General features: G+C 44.6%; 1 protein-coding gene across 2 annotated transcripts; it reads right to left on the bottom strand.

Moving 5' to 3' along the window:
• Positions 1–321: 321 nt before the first annotated feature.
• On the bottom strand, positions 322–21004 carry LOC132407034 (transmembrane 4 L6 family member 1-like). 2 transcript variants are annotated; one of them, XM_059993278.1, is made up of 6 exons: positions 20746–21004; positions 12146–12235; positions 11908–12050; positions 8887–9067; positions 4786–4838; positions 2325–2459 (listed from the first exon to the last, which is right to left on the bottom strand). In XM_059993278.1, the coding sequence occupies exons 1-5, from the start codon at positions 20920–20922 to the stop codon at positions 4788–4790; spliced, it is 642 nt and encodes a 213-aa protein (XP_059849261.1). In that variant the 5' UTR covers positions 20923–21004; the 3' UTR covers positions 2325–2459; positions 4786–4787. The 2 variants fall into 2 exon arrangements, with proteins under 2 accessions (XP_059849252.1, XP_059849261.1); XM_059993269.1 differs by lacking the exon at positions 8887–9067 and having other exon boundaries at positions 322–2459.
• Between the last annotated feature and the right edge of the window lie 295 nt (positions 21005–21299).

Raw genomic sequence — 21299 nt, 5'->3', positions numbered from 1 at the left:
ATATGTCACCATATACAACCCTGAGATTTATCTTCTTGAGGGCATACTAAACCAAGTGATATGCGGACATGCTCCAGTGGTGGGAAAAGGTGCATAGTTAGAAAATCAGCCATGATCTCTTGTTTTGTCCATACTGCACCAACCGCTGCCACTGGGCTATAAACGTGCAGGATTGATCAATGAATGGTGGAGCAGACTTGAAGGGCTGAGTGGCCTTCTCTTGCTCCTACTTTCTCAAGTTCATTCAGTCATCATAAAATACAAATAACAATTGAAATTGGTGCGAAAAAACAACAAGTGCACATGTAGTTTTATGTCAGTTTATTGTACCAGCATCTACCATCATTGTGCCAACAACCAGCACATCTGGCAAACTGGTGGGATCACTCAATAGTCCACATAAACTATTTGAAAGCCACATGCATCATTCTTATTCCCTTATTATTAAACAAAAGGCCATTCAGCCTATCAGGTTCATATTAACTCTTAGCACAGCAATCCCATCTCTCCTCCCCCTATAGCCCTGCAGTTTAGAGTCATAAGGAGATTCACAGACTTACACAACATGGGATCAAGCACTTTGGTCCAACTTTTCCATGCCGACCAAGTTGCCTACCTGCACCTAGCACCTTTACCCAGAGATTCATAGTGCTATACAACTTATCTGCTTCTTCTCCCTCACATGCCCATCAAAAGCCTGTCTATTATTATGTCATTGACCCACTCCAGAGTTGATCTGAAGTAACCCATTAACTTAACAGTGTATCTCTGGGCCATGGAGCACACAGAGGAAACCATCATGGTCACTGGGAGGAAGTACAAAGTCTACATTGTGAGAATCCAAGAATGACCCTCGACTGCTGGAGCTGTGAAGATGCAAATTGCTCTGCCGTACTGTACGGTTCATGAAATATATGTTGACATTTATTGGCAGCACAGAATTTGAGATGAATCCACAAGAATCTCTCAATGCTCATTGATTTTGTGTGGAATATGAGAAGCCAGATATTTCTTCCCTTTATTGATTATTAGTGATACAGGAGATTCCACAGATGCTGGAAGTATTGAGCACCCCACACAAGATGCTGGAGGAACTCGGCAGAACAGGCAGCATCTATGGAGGGGAATAAATAGTCGACGTTTCAGACTGAGACACTTCATCAGGTCTCACGCTGTCAATGTTTCAGACCGAGGCCCGGAATGTTTATTCCCCTCCATATATGCAGCATTTTGTGTGAGTTGCACAGGGTTTAACTCCTGGATAAAACTGATGCTTCCAGGCTGCTTTTTATTGCCTGATTTTTCCATTATTCAACAGTTAGGTTTGCAGAATTCAGACCCTGGTTTACATCTCTACAGCATCAAGCACCATGTAAACTGGGACAGCACCAACTGGTTGGTTTTTAAATCAGCCTCCACTCCCATCAGCCAAACGTAATGTCGGAAAGAAAAGCTCCTCTTTAGTACGAAACCAGCTCCCAAAGTATAGTAGTGAGTGTTTTGGAGAAAATGGATGAGGGGGATTTTTCGTAAAAAGCTAAGTGCTGGATGAACTCAACAGGTCAAGCAGCATCTGTGGAGGCGAAAGGATAGTCAATGTTTTCGGATGCAGGGTCTGAGCCTGAAACGTTGACTGCTCCTTCGCCCAACAGCTTGTTTTTAGTCTGATGACCAACCCCGTGAAAGCTGTTGAGGTTGCCGCCAATTTACCATCCCCAAACAGAGATTAATAGGGCTTTGTTAGGCAAGAATATTAAAGGTAATGGAACTGAGGCAGATAGATACAGATCGACCTTGATCTAATAATAATTCAAAGCTCCAGTGATTATGGCAGGTGGTCTTTCAAATTCTTCCAACCCAGCAATTCAGCTGATTACCAAGCAACAGCCTATGGAACACAAGCATTATCAAAATATCCATGGCAACTATGAATAGCAATTAATAAAATGGAACGAAACAAACCACAACATATAGACATATAGAAAAATGCCACAAAGTGTTTATAAGGCAGACGTTGCCAACCCGGGGTCCACAGACCCCTCCCGGTAATGGTAGGAATCCGTGGCATAAGAAAGGTTGGGAACTCCTGCTATATATGTACAAACGACTGTTGTGAATTGAAAAATTTTCAACTCATTGACCTATCCAATTAGATGCCCTGAAAAGGCTGGGTGTTCATTATTATAACCGTTTCCCGTTTTCACAACAGTGTGCAGCACTACTTTGGGTGCAGATAGAAAACCATATGCACAGCACTATCAAATATTTAAGAATAAATTAAAGTATCTGAAGTTCCTTGGACTTTAACCAGAAGCCTGGCGGGACTCTGTTGAACGGAAAGTGGGAGGAGAGTCTGAGGAAATCTAGGGGCTTGATTTCGGACAAGAAGACAGCAGCAGCAAGGACTTGCAGTGCAGAGCAGTTCGCACCCTCTTCCATTCCGACACCAAGTGGCGACGCTGTAAGGAGAGAGCAGACTATCATCTTTCAGCAGATTCGAGTATTGTTCGTGTAACTAGACCTAACCAGATCACTCCTCTGCTGAGCAGCGACCTTTGTAATGGGCAGCATTGTGAAATCTTCCGACATAGCCCCAATTCCCCACTGAAGACAAATATACTTTAACAAGGAGAAGCTGTTGCTCAGGTTCTCGACAGATCACAGAACAGGCCATTACAGCAGAACGACAGTCCTATAACTTCACCTCCAACTCAAACCCTTTCCCAGCCAAGTTCCACCACCCTTCAAACTCCGTGGCTCTTCCCAGAACTTTGTGTCTAACCACTCTCAATCCTTGAGAGCTATCCATCCCCAGGTTTATTCATCTTCCGGTTCGAAACCAAGCTCCAAAATTTGGGGTCACTTCTCCTTTCAAGTTGAGGTTCGTCCACATTCATGTATCTCAAGTGTGATCTTAGGTTTTGGGTTGGTACAAGTTAAAGAAACAATATAAAGGTTGTAACATTGTGTGCGTTAATCGTCAGGGCCTGTCATGAGTCACTTATCGGGTGTGTTCATGATGTTTCTGGTCAAAGTGAGTTTATGCAATACTCCACATAGCAAATGCCCAAATACTCTACACAAATATAATCCATTACCATTCTCCCAATGTTGTGATCTCCCAAATCTCTGACCATCAACTCTCTCCTAGTAGAACAAAGTAACAGGCCTTCAGCCTGTGATGTTGTCCCAAACCATTCAACTAATGACACCTAGTCCCTTCTACCTGCACATATGCCTCCGTTCTCTGGTTATGTCCACCTGAAAGCCTCTTGAATGCTTCTTGGGATACATGAATGTTCCTCTGGTTGGCAATCAGTGGTGAGCAGCATGCTGCAGGGGTCAGTGCTAGGGCCCACAACTGTTCACAATATACATTAACAATCTGGAAGAGGGGATCGAGAGTAGTATATCTAAGTTTGCTGATAATACTAAATTGAATGGAAAAACAAATTGTGCAGAAGATACAGAGAGTCTGCAGAGAGATATAGATAGTTTAAGTGAGTGGGCAAGGGTCTGGTAGATGGAATACAATGTTGGCAAATGTGAGGTCATCCACTTTGGAAGGAAAAATGGAAGAGCAGATTATTATTTAAATGGTAAAAGATTGCAGCATGCTGCTGTGCAGAGGGACTTGGGAGAGCTTGTGCATGAATCACAAAAGGTTGGTTTGCAGGTGCAGCAGGCTGTCAAGAAGGGAAATGGAATGTTGGCCTTCATTGCTAGAGGGATTGAATTTAGGAGCAGGGAGGTCATGCTGCAACTATACAGGATACAGGCGAGGCTGCATCTTAGTAATGTGTGCAGTTCTGGTCTCCTTACTTGAGGAAGGATATACTGGCTTTGGAGGTGGTGTAGAGGAGGTTCACCAGGTTGATTCCAGAGATTAGGGGATTAGACTATGAGGAGAGATTAAGCAGACACTGTAATTCAGAAGAATGAGAGGAGATCTTCTATAAACATATAAAATTATGAAAGGGATAGATAAGATAGATGCAGGAAAGTTGTTTCCATGGGCAGGTGAGACTAGAACTAGGGGACATGGCCTCAAGATTTGGGGGAGTAGATTTAGGATGGAGATGAGGAAAAACTGCTTTTCCCAAAGGGTGGTGAATGTGTGGAATTCTCTGTCCAATGAAGCAGTGGAGGCTACCTCAGTAAATATACTGATAGATAGGTAAGATAGATTTTTGCATAGTAGGAGAATTAAGGGTTATGGAGAAAAGGCAGGTAGGTGAAGATGAGTCCGTGGCCAGATCAGCCATGATCTTATTGAATGGTGTAACAGGCTCAACAGGTCAGACAGCCGACTCCTGCTCCTGTTTCTTATGTTCTTGTCTGCTTTCATATTTGCCTCTTCCACCAATCCTGGCAGCACATTTCAGACATCCACCATCCACTGAGCAAACAAGCATGCCTTTTAATTTTCTCCTTCTCACCTTAAATGAATATCATCTAGTATGACTTACTCCTCTCATAATTTTTTCCCCTCACTCTTCACCACTACAGGGAAAATAAACGCTGTTTGTCCAGCCTCTCCTTGCACATGAACTATAATCCAGATAGCTTCCTGGTAAACTTCTTCTGCATCCAGTGTATGGAGTACATTGAGACGCTACTCAGAACAATCAACCCACCCAGTTCTCGCGTTCCACTCATGGCTGTTCCACCTTCCCACCAGTTTCAACACACATCCACTCCCTTCACCCTCACCCTCACCCTCCTCCCCCTCCTCCCCACGTAGCCCCTCCAGAAAGACCTCTCCTGCCCGATCTTGGCACTCACCTCTAACCTGTAAACTCGTACATATCGACTTCAACGTTGTTGCAACTTGAGTCCTTTTAAATAAAAAGTCAGAATTAGAAGCTTGGATCAAAGGTCTGGAACACAACAGTAAGATCCACTTGAGGGCACACAGACAGGAGATTTGGCCAAAGAGAGCAAGGGAGCCTGAGACAAGCAGGATGGTAAACAAATCAGAAAGCTCAAAGGATAAGATATTGTTAAATAGGAGTAAGGTCAATCTATCTTTCCATGGATGAGGTATCAGAGGATTGAAAGGAAATAAGGGGATATGCCCCAAGTTTTGTTTCAGAGGGAACTCACTGCATTGCAGTTTGACTTGTTCACCACTAGGTGGTACATTTGCAGCCACAGTCCAACAACTCTCAGTCTGGTTACAATGCTGAATCCCAAACAAGAGAAAATCTGCAGATGGTGAAAACCCAGTCAACACACACAAAATGCTGGAGGAACTCAGCAGGCCAGGCAGCATCTATGGAGATGAGTAAATAGTTGATTTATATTCTTCTCTATAGATGCTGCCTGGCCAGCTGAGTTCCTCAAGCACTTTGAGTGTGTTTTCTGGTCGGAATAAGTCAAGTCAAGTCAGGTCACTTTTATTGTCATTTCGACCATAACTGCTGGTACAGTACACAGTAAAAACGAGACAATGTTTTTCAGGACCATGGTGTTACATGACACAGTACAAAAACTAGACTGAACTACGTAATTAAAAAAACACAGAGAAAGCTACACTAGACTACAGACCTACACAGAACTGCATAAAGTGCACAAAAACAGTGCAGGCATTACAATAAATAATAAACAGGACAGTAGGGCAAGGTGTCAGTCTAGGCTTCGGGTATTGAGGAGTCTGATAGCTGGGGGAAGAAACTGTTACATAGTCTGGTCGTGAGAGCCCGAATGCTTTGGAGCCTTTTCCCAGAAGGCAGGAAGGAGAAGAGTTTGTATCAGGGGTGCATGGGGTCCTTCATAATGATGTTTCCTTTGCGGATGTAGCGTGTAGTGTAAATGTCCGTGATGGCAGGAAGAGAGACCCCAATGATCTTCTCAGCTGGCCTCACTATATATTCAGTGCTCAGCACAAATCCTCACTATTGACCTTCACCTTTTTACCTGTTAGCACTGCCAATGGGCAAAGGAACTATCAGTTCCAGATGACTAAACTGAAGGAATTCGTTCCACCATTCCCAATCAGTCTCTCACCCCAAGGGAGAATTGGGTTAGCGGTGGGGATGTGCTGTAGCTCCATTTCTCAGACTGAGGTACCCAAGAAAGCAGAAGCCCGCAGGAACCACAAAAATGGCGGCTGCTTCAGCCACTTCAAGGAAGAGATGAAAACGTGTTATTACTTTTCCTCCACATTAGGTATGTTGCCCCACACTTTACGTAAGATCACTTTCAGCCCTTTTCTACCACTTGCAGGACATTCTATAGGGGTTGCATCATAATGGGATGAAGGGGGACTGGGATGAGGATGTAGGGGTGAAGATGGAAGGTTTTCGACAGTGGGGTGGAGGAGGTTTATTGTATTTTCCTGAGGACTGCAGGTCTGATGCCCACAGCCCTTCTGTGCCTAATGATCCCCAGTGAGGATCCAACACAGCCTGGCTCATTAGTGAAATTAAAACTCCAGCAAAGCCCTACCACAGCTTTGCCCAGCACCTAAAATCTATAACCAGAAAACTTTCACTCACTTTTTGTTTCTTACCTCACGAGGATGTGGATGCTCCTTTGAAAACTTGGTGCCGATACCAAGCAAAAAAAAAACAAGAAACCCAATTAAAATATCTCCTGTTCTGAGTTAACTACTGTTCAGAATTTCCCTCCAAGTGAAGACGATTAATTATTTGGACAATGCTGTGAGCAGGACAGGATGTGAGGTACTAGCGAATTAATTCATTGCAGCTTCCCCGCACACAGAAATGCCAGAGAGCAAAGAGGCGATTGATGGATAGAATCAGAATTGGAATTGGAGTTTGTTTATTATTACCAAGATAGAGTAAAAATCTTGTCTTGCATACTATTCATATTTATTTATTTACTTATTGATTGACATATAGCAGAGAATAGGTCCTTCTGGCCCATCAAGCTGTGCTAGCCAGAAATCCCAAATTTTATCCTAGCCTAATCACAGGACAATTTACTATAACCAATTAACATACTGACCGGTACATCTTTGGACTGTGAGAAGATGAAACCCATGCAGTCATGGGGAGAACGTACAAACTCCTTACAGGCAGCAGCAGGAATTGAACCCAGGTCACTGGTATCATACAGCACTGTAACCACTACGTTACCACTGCCTTAATACTGTTCTTGTAGATCAAAATCATGACGCAGTTCTTGTGGTAGCACAATGTAAAATAATAATGTAATTCGGAATAAAGTACAGCAGATACAGAGAGAGGGCAGTGCAGGTGAACAATAAGGTGCAAGATCGTAACCAGGTAGATTGTTAGGTCAAGAGGGTGAGGTAATCATAAATCATTGTTAAAGTCTGTATAAGGATGCAATGAGTAGAGGCGCTGCCTCCCAGTGTCAAAGACCCAGGTTCAATCCTGATCTCTGGTGCTGTCTGTGCGGAGTTTGCACGTGACCGGGTGGATTTTCTCCAGGCGCTCCGGTTTCGTCCCACAACCCCAAGAAGCCCACCAACTTCTCAAGGACAGCTAGGGATGAATGATTAAAGGCTGGCTCAGCCTGCATCCCTTGAATGAATGTAAAAGGAAATGTAATGTAAAAGGCAGGTTCATTAGTTACTGTAACTTGGTCTTGGTGTGCACGTGACTGGTAGAATCTTGAGATGCGGGGAAAATAAACATAAAGGTGAATTAGACCTTTATTCCCCAGACTGTAGGAGAATGAAAGGAGATTTGGTAGAGGTGTACAGAATTATGAGGGGTATAGATAGGGAGGAATAATAGAAGAGCAGATTATTATTTAGATGGTGAAAGATTGCAGCATGCTATTGTGCAGATGGACTTGGGAGTGCTTGTTCATGAATTGCAAGAAGTTGGCTTGCAGGTACAACAGGTTATTAAGAAGGCAAACGGAATGTTGGGCCTTCATTGCTCGAGGGATTGAATTCAAGAGCAGGGAGGTCATGCTACAACTGTACGGGTTTCTGGTGAGGCTGCACCTGGAGTACTGTGTGCAGTTCTGGTCTCCAAACTTGAGGAAGGATATACGGGCTTTGGAGGCAGTGCAGAGGAGGTTCACCAGGTTGATTCCAGAGATGAGGAGAGATTGAGTTGCCTGGGACTATACTGTCTGGAATTCAGAAGAATGAGAGGGGATCTTATAGAAACATACAACATTTTGAAAGGGATAGATAAGATAGAAGTAGGAAAGTTGTTTCCATTGGTATGTTAGACTAGAAATAGAGGACATTGCCTCAAGATTCAGGGGAGAAGATTTAGGACGGAAATGAGGAGAAACTGTTTTTCCCAGAGAGTGGTGAATCTGTGGAATTCCCTGCCCAGAGAGGCAGTTGAGGCTTCCTCACTGAATATATTTAAGAAACAGTTAGATAGGTTTTTACATAGTAGGGGAATTAAGGGTTATGGGGAAAAGGCAGGTAGATGGAGCTGAGTTTATGGACAGATCAGCCATGATCTTATTGCATGGCGGGGCAGGCTCGATGGGCCGGATGGCCTACTCCTGCTCCTATTTCTTATGTTCTTACATAATTGCAAGCAGGCTTTTCCTACTGAGGTTGGGTGAAACTAGAACTAAAGGTCATAGGTTAAATGTGAGCGGTGAAAAATTTAAGAGGAAATGAGGAGGAGCCTTTCATTCAGAAGGTGGCTAGACTGTGGAACCCGTCGCCAGAGTAAGTGGTGGATGTTGGTTTGATAGCAATGTTTAAGAGGTTTGGATGGAGGGAGATGGAGGGCGACGGGACTAGCCAGAATAATAGTTCGGCATGGACTAGATGGGCCAAAGAGCCTGTTTCCGTGCTGTAGTGCTCTATGACTCTGTGACTCATGACTGATTTCAGGAGAAATGCTCTATGAAAAAGAACCACACATCTGAGTGAAAATTCCACCGGGCAGAAATCAGAGCGGAGTGTGTAATTACCTCTTGGCAATGGCAACAGCTTCCGAAGATCCCTCTGACCAAGCCATTGATTAACTGAACAAAACACAGGATAAGTTCGACTCCACTGATTCCCAGAAGGACGGAAAATAAAGTCACGTTCCACGTTACCACATGTTTTGGTTCCGTGCACTGACTCCAGCTGGTGTAGTTGGTGAGGTATCTGCGTATGGAAAGAGGACAGGCCAATTCCTCAAGTGCGGTTCCCATCTGAAAACACCCTCACTGAGTCAACCCTGAAGTCTACATCAAGATGGTCCCGTGGAAATCAACAGCTGACACACCACCCTCATTCCACGGGACAGAATCAGCCGACGTGCGCTGCTGGTTAGGCTTCCTCCTGAATTCTGAATACAACCCTCCTCCACTCTACCCCATTGTTCATTCTGACGTTGGGGAGGGTTCAAAGGAAGATCACAAACATGATTCCGGGATTGAAAGGCTTATCATATGAGGAGCGTTTGATGTCTCTGAACTGGTACTCACTGGAATTCAGAGGAATGAGGAGAGATCTTATTGAATCCTAGCAAACGTTGAATGGCCTAGATAGAGTGGGTGTGGAGAGGATGTTCCCTATGGTGGGGGAGTCTAAGCCCAAAGGACACATCTTCAGAATAAGGGGATGTCCATTTAGAATGAAGATGATGAATGATTTCTGTAGTGTGAATCTGTGGGATTCATTGCCACAGGCAGCTGTGGAGGCCAGGTCATTGGGTATATCTAAGACAGAGATTAATAGATTCTTGATTAGTCAGGACATGAAGGAATATGAGGAGAAAGGAGATCTGGGGCTGAGAGGAAAAATGGATCAGCCATGATGAAATGGCAGAGCAGATTTAATGGGCCAAATGGCCTAATTCTTCTCCTATGTCTTATGGTCTTCTATAATCCACAAACCTTTGACATGCACACCCAGGGTTAGGGAGCCACTACTACAGGCATTAACGTAACCATTGCAGTGGGAGGCACAGAGTTATAGAGAGCGAAAACAAAGAAATAGGTCTGCACAATTCTACTGTACCAGCAACATGGGTTCAGTTCCTACAGCTGGTGGTAAGGAGCTTGTAGATTCTGCCGGTGATTGCCAGGAGATCTGGTTTCCTCCTACAGTCCATAGATCTGCTGGTTGGTAGGGTAAATGGACATTGTAAATTGTCCTGTGATTAGGCTGGGGTTAAATCGGGGGTTGCTAGCCGGCGTGATTTGAAGGCGCAGAAGGACTTACTCCGTGCTGCACATAGGTAGATAGGTAGATTTTACTTGAACTACATTTCTCATTGCTTCTACTTGAAGAGCAACCTACCGTGGTAAATAAACCTACTAACTACATGCCTTCAGGGTACGGGGGGTGGGGTGGGGGGGAACCGGAGCACTCAGAGGAAGCTCAGTCAGGTAGAAGCAGCAGTCACGATTGAGCACGAGCCTCTGAGCTGTGAGGCAGCACCTCTACTAGCTGCACCACCGTGTCACTCTCGTGTGCACCTACCTATCTCCCTCAGAGCCTATCAAAAGCACACCTCAGCCGCCATTGCTTGGCAGCAGCATCACAGGTGGATAGAGACATAAAGAGTGCTTTCGGCTCATTGACCCTCAGAAAGCAGGGCACTCAGCACAGGTCAGTCCTGACGAAGGGTCTCGGCCCGAAACGTCGACAGCGCTTCTCCCTATAGATGCTGCCCGGCCTGCTGTGTGTTCCACCAGCATTTTGTGTGTGTCGTTGTTCGAATTCCCAGCACCTGCAGAGTTCCTCGTGTTCACTCGGTACAGGAGCTGGGGTGTTGTGCTGAAGGCGTGCAATGCAGAGGTGATATTTAGAGAATTGTGTCTGCTTCTGCTCACATACAAGAAAGGTATCGATAACCTTTAAAGAGAACAGGGAGAATTTGTAAGCACGTTTCCAGTACTTAAGCACCTGAGCCTTAGGAAGAGGTTGAATAGGTCAGGACTTTATTCCCTGGAGTGTAGGAGAATGAGGGCATATCTTATAGAGGAATACAAATGATGAATATATAGATAGGGTGACTGCATGAAGGCTTTCCCCTCAGGTTGGGTGAGACTAGTATTAGAAGTGATTGGTTTAGGGTAAAAGGTGAACTATTTAACGGGATTCTGAGGCCAAACTTCTTCTTTAAGAGGGTGGTGCGAGTATGGAATGAGCTGCCAGAAGAAGTGGTAGATGTGGGTTCAATTGTAGCATGTTAGAGAAGTTTAGGTAGATACATGGATGGGAGAGGTTTGGAGTTATGTAGGTAGATGGGACTAGGCAGCACATCAGACTGGCATAAACCAGATGGGCCAAAGGGTCTATTTCTGTGCTGTAATGCTCTATGACTCTGTAATCCAAACACCAAAGATTAAAGGAAGAAGGGTATTGTAATAAATCTCTGAACCCTTTTACCAAGCCTTGACACCACTAATGCATGAAGAGGCTGTTCACTTTCCAGTCAGTGAGGGACGACTATGACTCCTGAGGATGATTACATTGAGTGGGACAGCGTGACATTCTGCCATGAAAGCTCTATTAGACACAGGAGCAAAATTAGTCCATTAAGTCCATCAAGTCTGCTCTGCCATTCCATCATGGCTGATTTATTATCCCACTCTACCCCATTCTCCTGCCTTCTCCCCATACCCTTTGACACCCTGACTGGGCCAAGAACCTGTCAGCCTCCACTTTAAATATCTCCAGTAACTTGGGTTCCACAGCCATCTGCGGCAGTGAATTCAACAGATTCATTCTGGTCCTAGACTCCCCCACTACAGGAAACATTCACTCTTTCTAAGCCTGTCAACATTCGACAGGAACACATCCAAACAATTCTGTTAACTAATTATTCTAACAGCTAGTCTTCAAATCCAAATCCTTTTACATTACAATGTGGATCATCAGGGCATCCACTTTTACTATCACCCCACTTTATCCTCAAAACCACCCCCATCAATGTTCCGTCTGAAACACAGCACTCTGCAGTGGCAATAATGAAGTAATCCGGTTTCGCTAACCTTCCATTGGTGTCGTTGAAGGGGTATTCCCATCCCGAGTCAGTGAGACAGTACGGGCCTTGTGCTAAACCCAGAGCGGAAACGATGACACAGTACCCAGCACCGGCGATCCCAATCAGAGCCACCAGAACAGAAGATAACATCTGAAAGAAAGAGGAGAGCAGTATCAGTGGCCCAATGTCTAAGCTCTCTCGCCCTGATTAATTATCAGTATTACAGCATTTTGGTGGTTTCTTACTGCACAGCTTTTGCCACAGTCCTGGTTCCCACAGCAACCGCAGCAATCATCATGCTCAAGGCTAATAAATACCACGATAGGCAAAATCATCTGCAATTTAAAAAGAGATCGTTAAGTGGCTGGACCTTTACAAAAAGGTAGTTAGAACTGACCAACACGTTACTGGGACCAGCCTGCCTGCCGTCAAGGACAGGCAGTTTATACAGAAAGGCACATAAAACTCCTACAGTGGTGTAGCCGTTAACACAACGCTTTATAGTACAAGCGACCTGGGTTCTACTGCCGCCGCTGTCTGTAAGGAGTTTGCACGTTCTCCCCGTGACCGTGTGGGTTTCCTCCCAGTGTTCTGGTTTCCTCCTACTGTCCAAAGACATGCCGGCTGGTAGGATGGTCATTGTAAGTTGTCACGAGATCAGGCTAGCGCTGTTGGGGGATTGCTGGGCGGTATTGATCGAAGGGCTTACTCTGCGCTGTATCTCAATAAATAAGCTTTAAAATCAAGCAAATCAGAAAGGCCTGCAATATCATAAAGGGTCATGGTCTGTTTGTCCCACCCATGTCAGGGAAGATCCACACCAAAACTACCCCACTGAAAGTTGCTTCTGCCAAGCCATCATGCTGATCAACACCTCCACCCACACACCAACGCCAGGTTTCATCTGCCCCGCTGCTACCCAGGAGGGTTCCTATGCCAAGATTCACTTTGTCACCTTATCGTTTCCTGTCCTGTACCTAGCGTTGATTTATGTACATACAATCAGTCTATCTATATAAGCTAATCTCGTACAAATGGCCACACTCAACAGTAACTTGCACATTGTGTTTTATATAAGATTGCTTTAATACTTATCTTTATTGTGTTTTGTTATGCTGCATCGGATCCATATTAACAATCATTTTGTTCTCCACCACACCTGGTTACTGAAGGAAACCCTCCCATCCATCGAACACATCTATGTGAATCGTTGTCGCAGGAAAGCAGCATCCATCGTCAGAGATACCCTTTGCCCTGGTCAGGCTCTCTTCTCACTGCTGCCATCAGGTAGAAGGTACAGGAGCCTCAGGACTCACATTACCAGGTTCAAGGACAGTTACTACCCCTCAACCATCAAGCTCCTGAATAGAAGGGGATAGTTACACTCACTTGCCCCATCATTGAAATGCTCCTACAACCAGTGATCTCACTTTAAGGACTCTTTGTCTCATTATTTCATGGTCTCCTTATTTATTGCTATTTATTTATATTTGCATTTGCACAGTTTGTCTTTGTCATTCGAGTTGATTTTTCATTGATACTCTTACAGTTACTTTTCTATAGATTTTCTGAGTATACCTAAAGAAAAATGAATCTCAGGGTTGTATATAGTGACATATAGGTACTTTGATAATAAAATTAACTTTGAAACTTTGAACTTTAAAATAGTGTAGTAGTTAGCGTGACGCTGTTACAGCTCAATGCCGGAATTTGGAGTTCAGTTCTGGCATCCTCCGTTACCAAGTTTGTGAATTCCTTCTCGTGTACACGTGGGTTTCCTCGGGGTGCTGGTCCGGGTTTCTCCCACAATCCAAAAGGTTCTGGATAGTAGGTTAATTGGTCATTGTAAATTGTCACGTGATTAAGCAAGGGTTGAATCAGTGGGTTGCTTGGTGGCACGGCTCGAATGGCCTGGTCCACACTGAATCTCAATAAAATAAAATAAATAGACAATTTTCAGGCTTGTATTTTAACCAATCCTGAATCTTTGAATGTAAGATGTCATATTTCAGTCATGCAACACCGCCCTCTGTTGGTCTCCAACTCCAATTACACATCCTCTCCCATTCCACATGAAACTCAAATTCACAGCCATACATGCACAGGTGCGACGCAAAACTTACCTGCAGCAGCATCACAGGCACATAGCATCTTATAAACAGCACACAAGAGAAATACAAATCAAACATAAATTATACACAGATTTTATGAGAAAGGAAATAAGGAGAACAAAAAAAAGCAAAGTGATCATAGAGATTATCGTGTTGCTAAACTGTAGCGATTAGGGTTGTGGGAGTTGGTTCAAGAACAACTGCTTGAAGGGAAGTAGCTTCTGGTGAACGTGGTGACGTAGGACTTCAGGCTTCTGTACTTCCTGCTTGAAGGTATCTATAAGAAGGTATGGTTCAGTTGGTGGGATGTTTGATGTTGCATGTTCCCTCTTGAGACAGGAATTCATGTACATATCCAGCCCAGAGTTAATTCCCGGAGACATAAAACAACACTTCTCTCAGACACTGGTCTAACCCAGACCCAGACACTGGTACAACACAGACCCAGACATTGATTTAACCCCCATTTCTAGACAGTGCCCAAACAGATGCAGAAGCTGCCCAACCCAACACAGATAGCCCAGCACAGTCCCCAGACATTGCCCAACCTTGTCCCCAAACACTGGTCTAACCCTGTTCCTGGTCATTGCACAATCGAATCTCTCCAGCTTAGCTCCTTGACAAACCCAGCCCCTAGACACTGCCCCATTGCAGACACAAGGCAGTACTCAACCCAGCTGCTATACACTCCTTCAACTAAGCCTCAGCTCCAACTCAATCCTCAGACACTGCCCCACTGCACACTCTGAACATTAGTCCAGCTCTGACCCTGGACTCTGCCATAATGCAGACCTGATTCATTATAGCAGCTCCTGGATACTGTCCCAGACTCAGATCCACTTTTCACCCAGTCACTGCTCTCAGGGACTAGTTCCTCCCAGACACTGTTTCAAACAAGGCATCAGCACAGCTCTACACACTTACCTATTTGAGGCATCACCCTAACCCATCTATTACTATCCAGGCATTATACAGTCCAAGCCAGTGTAATGGAATGGCGCAGAGCCTGGATACCTACCCAGCCCAGGCTATCAGTTCAACTCCTAGACCACTGATCCCAGGCACTGACCGAACCCATTCCCCAGACACAGTTCACCCCTAGCCTTGGATGCTATCCACTGTAACTGACCCTCGGGACCCCAGGAGACCTGCCCCAGACACTGTTACAGCCCAAAATCCCAATAAAGGTGCCATCCTAACCCAGCACAGGTATTACATGGCTCGAACGCTGGATTATCCCAGACGAGAAGCACTGATCCAGTTCAGGCCCCGCTCTACCACAGCTCTAATACACCACTCCAACCCAGCTTCATCTCTAAACCACTGCCCCACCCCACCCAACAGCATCCCCATACCCCCAATTGAAGACAGTACTCCGCACTTAGAACCACGCAGAAGATTACCACTTGGCCCATGCCAGCTTGTAACTGAACAATACCATTCATCCCACTCCCCTCCTGAGTTCCCTGTGATCTGAATCTCGTTTTGATTCTTGGTGACATGCACCAGCGCTATGAGGCAGAAGTAGTGGGAGGGTCACAGGGAGAACTTGCAAACTCCACTCAGGCAGTATCAGATACTGGATCAAACCCAGGCTGCTGGAGCGGGGAGGAAGCAGCACTACCTGCTGCGCCTGCTTGCCACTCATCTTTGCTTGTCAACTACGTGAATAAAAATTTCTGGCAAATGGGTTGAAAGCCTGTAGCAAAGACCTCGGGAAACATTATGCCTCAATTATCAATGTCAAAGGTCACAGTGAACTCTGGTCAAAACACTCAGGCAGCAGACACTGGTATCATGTAGGGCCCTCGCATCCCTTTATAAGCAGTGCTACAATATTTTTGAAAGTCAGTGACATAAACACACAAAAAAGGGTTAATATTGTGCCGTATTTAATATTTCAATTATATTTGAGTATCTTGAATCTATATTGTTTGATTAAACATTCCTATATGTTTAAGTAATTCATTATGGGTTATTCAAAGTATGCATGCAGTACACAACCTTGAATTCGCCTTCCCACAGACAGACACCAAACAAAGAAAAACCGTGAGACCCATACAACGAAAAACATCGAGCCCCCAATGCGCAAAGAAAGGAACCAATTTCACAGACAGCAAAACAGAGCGAAAAAGAAACAGAACATAAAACACCAAACCAGAAATTCAACAAAGCAGTTCAGGAATGTTTGGTTTTAGCTCAGTTCTGTTCAAACGAGCGCTGCATTCTTCATTGACCGCAGGACGGAAAGCCAAAATCACACGAAGTATCAACAAGGAAAGGAGCGACAGGAACGTACTAGAGCAGGAACTGCAGAGTCCAATCCACAAGCCACGCTGATTAAACCTTGCCAAAGACACAAGACTCCGGTACCATGTAGAAATATGTCATCATGCTACCATATGATACACACGCGTCTCGCTTAACATACACATGAGGGTTAGGCTAACATTTTGGACTCCGAGTCTTCCTTTGAATTGTTTTAATGTGTTGAAGTTACGAAACATAACGAATTTAATGGGGAATGGCTGGCTCATACTGATCTATGAAGCTGGGTCATAATAGAATTCTAACTCCATGAGTGCTGCTGTTCTGCCTCAGCTAACCACTTGTGATCATGGAACCGATATCCCATGCTGAAGTTAGGGTCTCCAGGAAGTAAGAGGTTATCGTTACCTGCATGGAAAAGCGCAGAACAGCACACCTGTCCCAGGAGTGCAAGTGATTTCAGTTCATCGTTATGCTGGATACATTCCTGCAGTGCACAGCGTACAAACACAAAGGAACAAACAGAACGAGAAATCTGACCACCGGCATAAGTTGTGATATTTGTTAACTTCACAGAGCAGTAAAATACAATACGTAATAATAGGGAAAGAACTGAATTGCAGCAATTATATGTATTAAATAGTTAATTAAGTAAGTAGTGCAAAAATAGAAATAAAGTAAGTATTGAGGTAGTGTTCAAGGGTTCGATGCCCATTCAGAAATCTGATGGCAGAGGGGAAGAAGGTGTTTCTGAATCATTGAGTGTGTGCCTTCAGGCTTCTGTACCTCCTCCCTGATGGTAGCAACGAGAAGAGGGCATGTCCTGGGTGGTGGTGGCCCTTAATGGTGGACATCGCCTTTCTGAGGCCTCACTACTTGAAGATGTCCTGGATTCTACAGAGGATAGTGCCCACAATAGAACTAAGTTTACAACTCTCTACAACTTATTTTGCAGTAGCAACCCCACCCATGCCAGACGGTGATGCAGCCAGTTAGAATGCTCTCCACGGTGCACCTGTAGAAATTTGTGAGTGCTTTAGCTGGCATACCAAATCTCCTCAAACTCCTAATGAAATATACCTGCTGTCATACCCTCGTAGCGGCTGCTTCGATACGCTGGGCTCAGGATAGATCCGCGGAGACATCAACACCTAGGAACTGGAAAATGTTCACTTTTTCCACCTTTGATCCTTCAATGAGGGCTGGGGTGTGTTCCCTCATCTTACCCTTTCTGGAGTCCACAATCAACTCTTTGGTCTTACTGATGTCGAGTGCAAGGTTGTTGTTGCAACACGGCTCAACCAGCTGATGTATCTCTCTCCTTTACACCCTCTTGTCACCCATCCGAAATTCTGACAACAGTGGTTGGATCATCAACAAATTTATAGATGGCATTTGAGCTGTGCCTAGCCACAGCGAGAGAATAGAGCACTGGAAACACCATCTGGAGGTTGCCTTTCATTTCCTTCACCAATAGTCCCAGAAGGTGACAAATGATAACATTTTAAAATTAAGTTCCTCAAGGAAGACATTTCCTGCAGCTGGGTATTTTGGAAGCTGCAAACGTGGAGAAGCAGGATACCTAAACAGTCTGTAATGCTGGAGTTTCCTATTGCTGCAATCCTCAGTCTTTCCAAATTCAAAAAAAGATTACTCTGAAGGTTTTATGTTGCATACGTAATTTGATAATAAATTTGAACTTTGAACTTTGATGGAAGTACTGGAAAAATACAAATTCTTAAGGTGTAGACCCCAGTCATCATATCATCCTCACGACAGCAAAGGAGTTAATCCCCCTGTCGTGCTCTCCCCCACCCCATAGAACTACAAAATACCTGTCAAATACTGTATCTGGTGCTCCCGGTGTAGCCTCCTGTATATTGGTAAGACCTGACGCAGATTGGGAGACTGCGTTGCCGAAGAGCTGCACTCCATCTGTCAGAAAAAGCAGGATCTCCCAATGGCCACGCATTTTAATTCCATGTCCCATCCCAATTCTGACATGTCAGTCCATGGCCTCCTCTACTGTCTCAATGCAGCCACATTCAGATTGGAGGAACAACACCTTATATTCCATCTGTGTAGCTTCCAACCTGATGGCATGAACATCGATTTCTCAAACTTCCAGTAATGCCCCCCTACTTCACCATTTCCTGTTCCCGTTTCCCTCTCTCACCTTATCTCCTTAACTGCCCATTGTCTCCCTCTGGTGCTCCTTCCCTTTTTCTTTCTTCCATGGCCTTTTGTCCTCTCCTATCAGATTCCCCCTTCTCCAGCCCTGTATCTCTTTCACCAATCAACTTCCCAGCTCTTTACTTCACCCCTCCCACCCTCCTGGTTTCACCTATCACTTTGTGGTTCTTCTACCACCACCCCCCCCCCCCCCCACTTTCTTACGCTGACCCCTCAGCTTTTTTCCTGTCCTGATGAAGGGTCTCGGCCCGAAGCATCAACTATACTCTTTTCCGTAGATGCCATCTGGCCTATTGAGTTCCTCCAGAATTTTGTGTGTTTTGCTTGGATTTCCAGCATCTGCAAAATTTCTCTTTTTGGTCATTGAAATACCTGTCCGATTCTCCTTTTGAATATTACTCCTCTGACTGCTTCCAAAGGTGATCTCCAGTTCAGAAAAGCTACATTACAGTTTTAAAAAACTCAGATCTCCTGACGGCTTCTTGTGTTGTCGCCGATTAAATCAGCTCTGAAAGCTTACATTCCTCAATCACGCCTTATTTACTTGCACACAAAGACAACAGCATGGCCCCTGTCACCACACTGTTCAAAAATATTGACAAAGAAATGCCACTTTAATGCAGAAATCGATGAGCTGGATACAGATATTGACTTTCCGATAGCCTTGAGCAAGTTCAAATTCTTCAATCACACTAAGATAGTACAGCTGTCAATCGACAATAGAATCTAAAAGCCTTTATTACGCCAGAATTAGTAAATTGGTAAAGTAACTGAACAATAGTAAGTGTCAATGTTAAGAATCCTTCATTTACATCGTTATCTTGTCTTGTTATGCCAAATGGCTCCAGTCCCCTGTTGTGCAAAGGGAAGCTATGCTCTTCAAAGACCTTGCTTGCCTGGGCTGACTGTACATAGAAAAAATAGAGAACCTACAGCACAATACAGGCCCTTCAGCCCACAAAGTTGTGCCGAACATGTCCTTACCTTAGAAATTACTAGACTTCCCCATGGAGTACACTGTAAACTATCCTATATCCTTATCTTGCTGCAGCTCCCATACCTGTTCCGCTTAATTTTCATAATTTTAATCATTTATACACACACACACACACACACATATAAAGTTAAATTAAATAAGTAGCGCAAAAAGAGAAAAGTAGTAGTGAGGTAGTGTTCATGGGTTCGATGTCCATTCAAAATCTGGTGCTAGAGTGGAAGAAATTGAGTGTGTGCCTTCAGGCTTCTGTACCTCCTTCCCAATGGTAGCAATGAGAAGAGGGCATGTCCTGGGTGATGGTGGTCCTTAATGATGGACGCTGTCTTTTTGAGGTATCATTTTCATCAATGACGAGATGTTTCCAGCCCTAGCACCAAGTTTCTTTTCCTAATCATCACTGCCCCTTTTCTCTAAGGAGCTGCTTAAAAGCCACCTTGACCCAGGCCCTTGCTCGTCTCTCCTGATATCCCTGTAGCTTTGTGGTTGATAACTCTCCTGTTATGTTAGAGCACGGAAACAGCCCCTTTAGCCAACTGAGTCCATACTGGCTGTCAAACACCCATCTACACAAGAGATTCTGCAGATGCTGGCAATCTTGTGCAATACAGCCAAACTGCTGGAGGACTATCAGCATGTTTGGAGGGATTTAAACAATCAACGCTTTGGGACAAAGCCCTCTTACTTCAGTCCACAGATGCTGCCTGGCTTGCTGAGCGCCTCCAGCACTTTGAATGCATTATTCATCTATACGTCTTAGATTACATCTTAGATTTCCTCTTGCAAGCACCTTCTCCGCTTTTTCCTGATTCTCTTGCCAGCCATTAATACAAATGACAATTTATAGTGGCCATTTGTCCTACTAACCTGCGTGTCTTTAGGATTGGGGGAAGAAACCTGAGCACGCAGAAGAAAAACACATTTGTCACTGGGAAAAGAGCCAAGCTCAACACAGATTCTTAATTACAGGAAAGGCGCTACACAAATCAAAGTTGCAATTAAATCCCTATCCTTCAGTTTAAGCAGTAAAACCAAAACCTCTTGGATCTGGACTGGAGGCCTGGTCAGCAGTTTCTTAAGTTTAAACAATAAAAAGTCACATCCAGGACACGGATAGTCGGCTAGTCCGTACTGTCTCTGCATAAGAAAATCTAACATATTAGAAAGATAATTAAATGAAATACTCAAGGCCCTTCTTAGCAGAAGCATTAAATTTTACTTCCAGTACTATTTTTCATCTTGGCTTTAACTACGAAAGCCTTTGACAGAACATACCTACCAATATGCCTGCCCCAATGATTCCTTCGAAGAGCCACACCAAACTGGTGAGCTGGTTTCTCTCTGCATACTTTGTCTCACCATTTGGGAAATAGAGCAAAATGTTAGCCGCAACAGCCAGAACAGCCAAAGGTATCAGTGTAGCACCAATGCACCGTGCACACTTTCCAAAACACATCGTGTTATTCTTCTTTCTTAGCCCTCGTCCTGCTCTAGTGGAGAGAGTCAGAGTGGGCAGGCGACCTTTCCCGAGATGTGGAACTGCGTTTGACTCAGCTAGGTGCTGAGCACTTAAGGGTGTTTGGCTGCAAAGGCGTGCCACTGCTACAGTGAACCTGTCAGCTGTGTCATTGAAAACAGCTCTGCCGATAATGTATAACTGGTGTTAGTGCCCTGTGGAGCTGAAAAGTTTGGGTGTTCAGTGAATCAGGCAAGCTGGAAAAGGACATTATTTCCATGATTGAAATAAAGTGCTGAAGAACTTCTGGGTGTTAGGCAATTTCCAGTGTTGACAGGCCTGGAGAGTCCTCCCTGGCAGTCAGACAAGGACCTGCC

This window comes from Hypanus sabinus, chromosome 2 (assembly GCF_030144855.1).
Source record: "Hypanus sabinus isolate sHypSab1 chromosome 2, sHypSab1.hap1, whole genome shotgun sequence".
NCBI lineage: Eukaryota > Metazoa > Chordata > Chondrichthyes > Myliobatiformes > Dasyatidae > Hypanus > Hypanus sabinus.
Note: the sequence above shows the minus strand (reverse complement) of the source record. Positions and strands in the feature narration are given on the sequence as shown.

Excerpts from the sequence above, each read along its gene's own strand:
- LOC132407034 (XM_059993269.1), bottom strand. The coding sequence starts at position 20,922 with ATGTGTTTTGGAAAGTGTGCACGGTGCATTGGTGCTACACTGATACCT. Across the intron at positions 12,236-20,745 it reads TCATTGGGGCAGGCATATTG|ATGATTTTGCCTATCGTGGT; the intron begins GTAGGTATGTTC and ends TTTAAATTGCAG. Across the intron at positions 2,460-4,785 it reads TACGAGTTTACAGGTTAGAG|CGTCGCCACTTGGTGTCGGA; the intron begins GTGAGTGCCAAG and ends CTCTCCTTACAG.